A 10,191-nucleotide genomic window follows, 5' to 3' on the forward strand; every position below is an offset into this window, starting at 1 on the left:
TCTTAGGTTAGCCGATATCTTCCATTTGAGTATGACTTTTAGAGCGTGCATTTGCATTTATTTTGGGTTATGCATTTGGATCCGTGTTTGTTTGCTGCTTTATCGTTGCACTGACATCATTATTAGTATCACCGTTGGCTTCTAAACGGCTAACTCAAATTTGTCCAAGCCTGCCAAAATTCCAGGTTTTTCCTACCTGCATACAAAAAAGTGTCTTTGCCTTTTGCATTTCGCCTGGTGTCGGGTGAAATTTCGTTAATACACTCTATCCTAAGCGGATTTCATTCGCTCCAACGATATTCCAATCATTGCAGAATTTCTGCCTGCACTTCCTACATGTCTACATATACAAATGCGCTTTCATTTAGTGTATATGCTCCACAGCCTCTTGTAGCCAAATATAGATCCTTCTTTATCAGCTAAATGAACTCACTACCAATTTCGTTGCCGACTTTTGCAATTCCTGATCAATGGCAGCTTGCTACCTAAACACGTTGCTACTCCGTGTGCCGATTTTGAGCTGAAATCTTGCTAAGATACCTCGCAGTCATCATTTTATTAAGTCTGACCGCATTTTTACCGCTCTACATATGTACACAGCCGGCGTCTGTAAGCTGATATCACATTTTCGAGAGCGACATTTGCGGCATGGTTTTGCTTGCGTTGGCAAGGTGCCAAAAATGGCAATACCTTCAATTTTTCCGCACTTTCACTTTAACCAAGTGACTTGGGCACGAAGTGTTGTATTTAAAAGTCACAAGTGTCCAATTATAGCATTCTTAAATAGCTTAGACTAGAAGTCTTTTTGCAATTAAGCCTTTAGAAATTTATTAAAAGACGACAATTAATTTATTCTGCTTTGGAAATAATAATTAAATTTATTGCCGGTGATGATGAGGGACTTGTAAAATTTGGCCTTTCTTCGTCGTGTGAGGACTTGACTTCTCAATTACCTACCAAGTCCGAAGTAGCAGCTGTTGGCAAGAGATGTTCTGCGTTGGATTTAGAGGCTAATATTGTTGTAGGTTCCAAGATAGACGAAATTATCTATGATTTCAAGGTTATGACTGTCAGCTGTGAAAAGCGAGCCAAGTCTCGAATGCGATGACTGTTTGTTTGATGAAAGGAGATATTTCGTCTTGCCCTCGTTCACTGTCAGGCCCATTTTCTTGGCTTCCTTATCTACTCTAGAGAAAGCAGAATTAACAGTGCGGTTGTTGAGGCCAATGATATCGATGCCAGCACTTATAGAAGATAGTACATTCCCGATTTAGTTCTGCAGTTCGAATTATTTTCTCCAAGAGTCGATTGAAGAAGTCGCACGAAAGGGAGTGGCTATGTCTGAAATCTCATTTGATATCGAACGGCTTAGAGAGGTCCTTTCCTATCTTGACGGAGCTTTTGGTACTGCTCAACGTCAATAACATCCATATTAGTTTTGCGGGAATACCAATTTCAGACATGGCGGCATAAAAGCAGCTACTTTTTGTGCTGTCAAAAGCAGCTTTGAAATCGACGAAGAGGTGGTGGGTGGCGAATCTCTTTGCACGGTTCTTTTCCAAGATTTGACACATGGTGAATATCTGGTCCGTTGTTGATTATCCAGGTCTAAAGTCCCGCTGATAAGGTCCAGTTTGTTGACGGTGGGCTTTAATTTTTCACCCAGTATGCTTGATAGAACCTCATACGCGATGTTGTGGAGATTTATCCCACGATAGTTGGTGCTGATTGTGGGGTCTCCCTTTTTGGGGATTGGCAGAGCACACTTAAATTCCAATTGTTGGGCATACTTTCGTTCGATCATATACTACAAAAAAGCTGATGCATGCTCCTTATCAGTTCTTCGCCGCCGTGTTTGAATAGCTCGGCCGGCAATCCATCAGCCTCCGCCGCTTCGTTGTTCTTCAGGCGGGTAATTGCTATTCGTACCTCATTACAGTCGAGCAATGGACCATCTATTCCATTGTCATCGATTGGAGAATCGGGTTTGCCATCACCAGATGTCGCACTTTCACTTCAACAAGAAGTGTTTCTTCCATAACTGCAGTATGTCTGAAGCTTCAGCCACTGGATCACCACTTTTTGGACTATAGTATGCTACGATCTTTAATCATTCCGTCAGTCGCCGCATCTTTACATAGAAGCATTATTCCTGTCGGCCAGCAACCTTTTCCTGTCTATGGCAAATTAATTTGCTGGTGCAAAATTCTCTTTAATTGAAGCTTGTGAGAATCGACTGTTTCAGTTTTTTGTGCATAGGGACGAGCATTTCCATTAAAGTATTGTAGCATTTTGAAATTATCTGCAAAATGCGAAAAAGTCGTCGAGCATACAATGAACTTTTCACCTAAAGTTCCGCTTAATACGTATTTATGAAGGCGTAAACAGACATTTAGCTTGGCATCTTATATTATTTCCTTACAATAAATTTGTACCAGCAGAGGTAGATTCAAATGAATGGTTAGCTGTACAAGTTCAATTATTTTAATAATTATAATTATTCAATGAACTCTGCTTCAATTATACACAATTCTAGACATAATGGCAAAATAAAGGCGCTTAACGCAAGAGTTGAGCTGCTTAGTCCGCTTTTCATGGTAAAACTAATTAGCGCACATTTCAATTAAGCATTTCGCAGTACAAAGGCTTAATCAATGCACATTCATGGAACTTCAATATTGACGCATTAAATAACTATTTATAACTTTACGGATAACTTTAATGGCGCTAAGTGTTGCCCGGCTGGGTCATAAATGCCACAGCAGGTCACGCCACCTCATCCACCTCGCACAAACACCACTACATACCCATAGAATGGCACGCACACGCTCAATGATTTATGTATACCAACACATACACAGAAGTGCAAATGTTTACAAAACTCTGGTTCGTGACTTAACGCGGGGAATGCGAGCAACGCTTTGTGTCAGTTTTTTAGTGCCGCCATTTCACTTATATTTCTTTGTAACACACACAAACATTTACCATTTTGCTGTTGCGTTTATAGCTATTTAACGCTGGTATAAAGCCATAAACAAGTCACAACTTTTAAATTACAATAAAAAAAGGCCAACAACAAAAGCCATTTGTGTTGCAGAATGGAAAAAGTGCGATTTAATTGTTGCAGTTGCAATCAACTCGCTTCGCCAGTTATGCAAAGGGACTTGCAACAATAGCAACACAAAGCATTCTAGTGCACAAATTTACTTACGACTGCAAGTGGTTGTGTTTGCTTGTGCACGACAATGCCGCATGTGTGTCAAATACATGTGGCGAGAGCGTGGCAGCTATGGCATGCGACAACAGCTGTTTACTGCTGCACAAGAGTGCTCAACAACACACACACATACATGTTAAAACAAAGTCGGACACACATTGCAAATGCTAACTAGTCCCTTAACAGATACCCGAAACCAGCGCCCTCCGCACATTCACCTCTCCGCCGGCATCAGCACGTCAGCCAACAATTTTAAGCTCGTGCTGTGCATTCGAAAGCGAAATTGTAACTTTGTTTCAGCAATGCAGCCAATTTGTGCTAACTGCCCGCTGCCCAGCCTCACGCTCGGCCGCCGTCCGACAGGCGACAGCCGCTCCCCAAACGAACGCTCGTTAGTATGGTAAGTTGGTTTGTTCACTATGCTAAATAAGGCATATTGTAGCTTGGTAGGCTGCAGTCGACTGGCTGGTCAAAGGCAGCTCGTTGTCCTGCAAAACAGCATGAAAGCGGCCTTAAACGAGTTTAATTAGTTGCCTGGTTACATATTTAAATGAGGCGTGTGTGTGTGTATGTGTGCGCTTGTTGTTCAACTGCACTTGTATGCGTGTATATAAGTTTGTGTGGGTGTGTGTGGCTATGTGTGGGCGTTTAACATATAAAGAGCTTGTAATTAATGTGGCAACTGCGGTCGTGGCCACTTTGAAGCTACACCGAGCACAAAGGCAGCAGCGGAAGCCTACTTTTCAGCTTAAATGCTTTATTTGATTAAATTTTCATTAAAGATTTTATTGTGTACTTAATTGTATTTGTTAAATTCGGTATTGACATTTCGTGTTTTGGCATACAAGTTGCACTATCCACTCAATGGCTTCTCATTGCGCCACTTTTGTGCATAACTAAAAGCATTCTGTGAAAATTTAAATACTCTGCTTTGCAAATTAAATGCAGTTAGTTGCAACAAACTGAATATATTATATTTTGAAATTATTTTGATTTTGCCTAAGCTGGTAGGTGAAACGGGTCGGTAGAGTATGCGGCTAAGAGCGCACACTCACTCGTATGTAGGCTCTGTTATTGAGGCTCCCTTTTAGCCACAAAGTGCATAATACATCAGACAAATGTAATTTATATTCCATCTGTGGCTGGATATCAGTCAGTGTCTGCACAGCTGTTTATTTGTGTTGGCAAATGTTTAGGTATTAAATTCTATTTGGATGCGATATTATTTTAATTTGATTGCACGTAGCTGCTATTACAACATCAAATGTGTGGCGCGGCGTGGCGGGACGAGACGTAGTCAATTTCGAATTGAAAATGGGCGCAATTAAAAATCAAAATTTGCACTTTTTGTCGTCCCAATTTAAATGCGCTTCACGCGATTGCCAACATTAACTGCCAGCTGAGCAGCACGGTGCGCCGACAACGAGCAGCGCCACCTTTCGCCCCATAAGCTTGGATCCTCGTTAAATGGCGTAATCAATACGCGAGAGAGCGTGCAAATATTACATGTAAACGGGAGGAAATACGAAGGGGCAGCCAGCCTCCTAGCTTGTAGTCGTGCCAGCGATATCAGCTTAAAATGCGGCGCAGCGCAGAGAACAGCAAATTCTCAGTGATATTGATGACCCTGGCGCGTGCTGATTTCGATTGCGGCGTGCTCGACAAGTTCTCAATAAGCCAGCGTCCAAATTCCATTTATCAGCAGCACTTAGTTATCGCTACGCGTTAGTGTTGTTGTCAGTGCTGGCGATACTGCTTAATTTGCCACACTTAAAAATTGCATACAAATTCACAAAATACACAAAAACGCTTTTCTATGAATTTAAATTCTCTTGTCCATCCAAATCGCTGCAAACCGATTCAAGCTGAATTCACATTCACCACTCGACACGCTGCCGGTTCGGGCGAAATCAGCGCTGCAAATACCCGATTCTAATTTAATTTAATTTGGTTCAGTCGAACCATCTAAATGGCTTTCATGTTGCTGATAAGCTAAACTTTGTTGTTGCTGCATAGTTATAGTAACGATAGATTTGACGAACTGGTTGAGAAGAGATGTGGCGCAGAGGAAAACGTGTCTTGCTTCAACATCGTTACGGGGTACAGGTCGGTCGGTGATGTCGTAGTCGGGCTGTCATGTTGACACGCTTCACCATTTTGCGCTGCGGCTCTGCTGTTACCGCTGTTACCCCTGTCTCTTCACATCCCCACTCGGAGTTTTTCGTCAACAGCTATCGCATACCTGATTGAGATTTGATTTTGCACATTGAAAACTGAAAATGTGTTTAGTCGCGAACAGTGGAAAGCGAATACGAAAACAAAAACAGTTAGCTTCATTTCAAATCAGGTTAACGAAGGCAGAGAGTGGAGGGAGGTATTATTATTATTATTTTTATACTTTAAACCGGGAATGTTAAGTTTGGCACGAAGTTTTAACATCCAAAAGGAAACTTTGTGTCTGTCCGTGTATATGTTATCTAAAGATATCAAGCTGAAGTTCTGCATACCTCCTTTTCTTCTTAAGCTGCGCATAAGTCGGAAACGCCGATATCGGAGCATTAAAGCATATAGCTGCCATACAAACCGAATACAGTTTTTAATCGAGATGTCTTCACGGACTTTGGCAAGGGTTATTGTCCAAGGCAACGTTATAATCTTCGAACAAATTGTTCAGATCGGTTAACTATATGATATACCTACTGTCTGAGCTGAGTACTTTTCAGTTTTTTATTAATAGAATGAAAGGAGACCGCGACCATCGCTAAATGCTAAAGCTCTTAGAAAATCTAGATTAGTTAAGGGATACATGAATTTAATGTGACTTTGCTTCGGCTGCATGACTCTTAGATGTGTCTGCCTACTTCTAGCCATAACACCGCAATCCAACAATATATGCGATGGAATCTCGGATTTTAGTTGTCTGTTGTTATCTTTTCCTCATGTCTCAGTTGCTCTTTAATTGTGTGAGGGATGAGAGAGTCGCTCGAACACCACCTCTGCTTATGTTCGGTCTTATCTAGAACATGGCTTAGATATTTAGGAGCTTTACAGTTCAAGCGACTAGAGGAAGTATCAAAAATTAGATATCAAGTCAGTACTACTTGTAAACTTCGGAACAAGCCTTGACGTCCTGCGCGACGTAATTTTCAGCTCGTGTTAACAACAAACCTCTTATTGGCGTTACATAGGATCTAAAGGCCTATGTATGGTGTGAAAGCCAGGCAGTGTAACCTATCCTAACCAAACTTTTACTCAACCTAGTGCAACTTTTTACTACCTTAAACGGTCTAAATATACGGTTTAAAGAAATCGCCAATAGTCAGCCCAAAACTCGCCATAAAAGCGTCTGTAACCCCTTCCAGATTCTCAAGCGGGTCATTAACACTCAGTCGGTGTTAAGTAAAGATTGCGAAACCCCTTCGAATTTAGGTTAAACGATACCAAATACCGTTTTGAGGAGTTCTTACGGTTGCACTGTTTGTCCGGAGTGAATATGCGAGGCAAACATCGCCCCGATAGCTTTCACAGAGTCAAAAATTCATGCAGGATATGAACCACAGAATCTTTTTTATTTATATCTCGCACATTTTCACACACATTGTGAAAATACATGGAACAAGTAACACACAAATATATTCATAGATTGCTAAAACTGGATACACATTTTGCAATAAGAACAACGTTTAAAGATAACAGTAAGAAATAATGTAATATATATTTTTAAGTATTACTCTAATTCGAAATAACCACTTTCCAGAAATCTCGGCAACAGCTCCCGTAACTCTTTCAGTAATTTTGGATTTTGTAAACATTGTTTTTGTACCACTGGATTTTCAATGATCCCTGCTAGGTCTGCATCTTCTTCGACCAAAGCATGGTTGATTTTTAGAAAGGTCAGGAATAAAAACAGTTCTGTTCAAAAGATAATTAAAATATTTGGTTGTCACTATTTTCGAAATTAAAATTTAAAAACCACAAAAAAAAATAAATAAAATAACAGTAAAAACGACAAATTTATAACCATTAACTGTTTTTGTTTATGCGAGTAACTTACGCCAATATTTATGCTTTTTCAATTCTTGTCGAATTTCAATATCCGTCGGTATATTTCCTTTGAATTCCGTTTTGCGTAGCGTCTGCTGAAAATTGCTGATATAAAAGTTAAGGAGCTCATCGTAGTGATCACGCCGCATTTCGGGGCTAAACATCATCGTGAACGCATAATGCAGATCAATTGCCGGCGACCCAAATATGCTGATCTGATAATCAAACTGCGCAAATAACAGAGAAGAGAGCACAAACAATTTAGTTTTTTGTGTAAAAATATTGAACCGTCTTGCTCACCAGCATAAGATCAGTTAGTTTGCCATCAACTTTTTGGATCATCATGTTCTTCAAATGAAAGTCACCATGGTTAACCACTAATATGCCATCTCGCTTACCGTTGCTGTGCGCGTTAAACAACTCGAGCGTTTTTGGCAGTAGTAAATGCTCGACCGACTCTATGTGTGACACAAATTGTTTTAGATCAATGTGTTCACTTAGGACTTCTTTGAGCAATCTAATGCCATGCTTAATATATGGAAACTTTTCGAGGTCAATAGAATTCATTGAACCCTTGTCCAAGGAAGTGATGACAGCATTTGCCTAAATTGTTACGAATTAGTGTATTAGTCTAAAATAATATTGATTTTTATAATTTGCGCACCTCCTCTTTATTCAATTTATAACTGATCGCATGCAGTTTTGCTAGTTTGAGCATGGCAATTTTCCCCTCATCCAAATCTATGTGCCGAGTCCCAACAGTGGTGTAACCTTGTAATGTTAAATCGTCAAACATCACATATGTCTGCGTGGGGCTGGCGCTGCTGGCGATGAGCCTTTTGCATAGTTTAAATTAAAAATTATATTATTTTGCTTTTTTGTTCGTTGTGCGTTTGGATACTCACTTTGGTGCCAAAATGGTCTGGTCGCCATATTGCCTTAGCACCTTCTCGATCTTTGGCAACACTTTAGTATACATGAGTGTTTCAGTTTGGAATAAATGCATATCGCCAAGCATTTCTTTCTTAACGCCTTCCACGAAAGGTTTGACTTTTAATATGAACGAGGAGGTCTTCTCTTGCTTTGGCTGCGATTGCAGTGTGTAGTTGACTTTGGCTCGGTACAAAATACTAGCGTAGTTATCGTTTTGCAATGTGCCCGGTTTCAGCTCTAAATTGGTCACCTAAAGAAAGCAATGCCACCAATATTAAATTGTGTTAGGAATTACTGGACACACACCTTCGCGCTTTCAGCTTCGACTTGTTTTAGAATATTTTCGAAAAATGCCACGTTCAACCACTCCGGTGAAGTAAGCTGATCCTCACTGTTTTTCTCGCTAGTTGCCATTTCAATGCAGTTTATGGAATGCAAATTTTGTATACGCGGAGCTACGTTCGTATGCCGGTGCACTTTAGGCGAAGAGAAGTAGTAATGCGCCGTTCGTTTAAATTGCTTTGCATTTTATAGTTGAGTTATATAAATTAATTAGCTGCTATTGCGGTTAACTTATCGCATTCATGATTATAATATTTGCGTCTCATGCACATGACTCTTCATTGAGTACAAATAATATTTATTGGCTTGCATTGCTGCTAGCGGACTACTCTCTCTGCGTTCACGATTAATCAGGCGTGTAGATATGTGTACATCATTAGAGTATATTTATATAATGGGTTGTCGAAAAAGTCTTGCGGTATTTTTATTGAAATTGAAATGAATTTTTGATGACTCATGTTCAGCTCTTGACCGATGCTACGGCTGCTACTATGCTGGTCTCTTGCGACCAATTCAGCGATTTTATCGCAATTTTCGACGACAGGCCTTCCGAAGCGTGGCGCATCTTCGACCACCTCTACACCAGAACGAAAACGTTGAAACCATCGTTGTGCGGTGGAAATGGAAACTGTATCGGGTCCATAAACTGCACAAATTTTATTGGCGGTTTGAGACGCATTTTCGCCTTTACCATAGTAGTACCATAGTAGACTCAATCAAACAAGTTAGCGCGTGAAATGAGCTTTCCAGAAAGGTATAGCATGACCCGATGCGACGAATAAAACTAGAACTACGCGCTTTCAGCGCCAACTAGCGAAAATACCGCAAGACTTTTTTGACAATCATTATGTCAAGAAGTGAGAGAGCATGCTGATAACTAACTAACTTTCAACACTGATTGTCTAATCAAATAAAATATAAGTAGCGTTTATACAAGTATTTATTCATGTATTTATTCAGTTCTTGAATACGCAAGTACTTCCAAACACCATATAAAACAAATAAAAACAATTAAAATTAGAAGGCACCTACACTATTTCTAAGACTTCAGAATTTCTTTGTTAATAGTGTACGTTTGTAACAATAAAAAATTCGCATACAATATTTAATTTTTTATATTTACCCGAGGAGACTCATGTAATCCCTTAAAAAGCTCAGTGTGTAGTAATGCCAAACAACGTAATATATTGAAATTTTCACATACATTTTGAGGTTTATGCAAAAGTTGTATGTAGGAGGACTGCTATATATCGGGTGATTTTTTAAGAGCTTGATAACTTTTTTAAAAAAAAAACGCATAAAATTTGCAAAATCTGATCGGTTCTTTATTTGAAACGTTAGATTGGTTCATGACATTTACTTTTTTGAAGATAATTTCATTTAAATGTTGACCGCGGCTGCGTCTTGGGTGGTCCATTCGGAAAGTCAATTTTGGGCAACTTTTTCGAGCATTTCGGCCGGAATAGCCCGAATTTCTTCGGAAATGTTGTCTTCCAAAGCTGGAATAGTTGCTGGCTTATTTCTGTAGACTTTAGACTTGACGTAGCCCCACAAAAAATAGTCTAAGGCGTTAAATCGCATGATCTTGGTGGCCAACTTACGGGTCCATTTCTTGAGATGAATTGTTCTCCGAAGTTTTCCCTCAAAATGGCCAT

General features: G+C 39.9%; 1 protein-coding gene across 1 annotated transcript; it reads right to left on the bottom strand.

The window, feature by feature from the left end:
- Window positions 1-6,765: 6,765 nt before the first annotated feature.
- Window positions 6,766-8,706, bottom strand: LOC126767835 (uncharacterized). Its single transcript, XM_050485506.1, has 6 exons — window positions 8,501-8,706; window positions 8,167-8,444; window positions 7,926-8,097; window positions 7,562-7,864; window positions 7,272-7,488; window positions 6,766-7,129 (listed from the first exon to the last, which is right to left on the bottom strand). The coding sequence occupies exons 1-6, from the start codon at window positions 8,606-8,608 to the stop codon at window positions 6,945-6,947; spliced, it is 1,263 nt and encodes a 420-aa protein (XP_050341463.1). The 5' UTR covers window positions 8,609-8,706; the 3' UTR covers window positions 6,766-6,944.
- Between the last annotated feature and the right edge of the window lie 1,485 nt (window positions 8,707-10,191).

This window comes from Bactrocera neohumeralis, chromosome 2, assembly GCF_024586455.1.
Source record: "Bactrocera neohumeralis isolate Rockhampton chromosome 2, APGP_CSIRO_Bneo_wtdbg2-racon-allhic-juicebox.fasta_v2, whole genome shotgun sequence".
Lineage (NCBI taxonomy): Eukaryota > Metazoa > Arthropoda > Insecta > Diptera > Tephritidae > Bactrocera > Bactrocera neohumeralis.

Coding starts and splice junctions, on each gene's coding strand:
- LOC126767835 (XM_050485506.1), bottom strand. CDS start 8,608: ATGGCAACTAGCGAGAAAAACAGTGAGGATCAGCTTACTTCACCGGAG. Junction 7,865..7,925: donor ATAAATTGAATAAAGAGGAG/GTGCGCAAATTA, acceptor GTAACAATTTAG/GCAAATGCTGTCATCACTTC. Junction 7,130..7,271: donor GAAAAAGCATAAATATTGGC/GTAAGTTACTCG, acceptor TCTTTTGAACAG/AACTGTTTTTATTCCTGACC.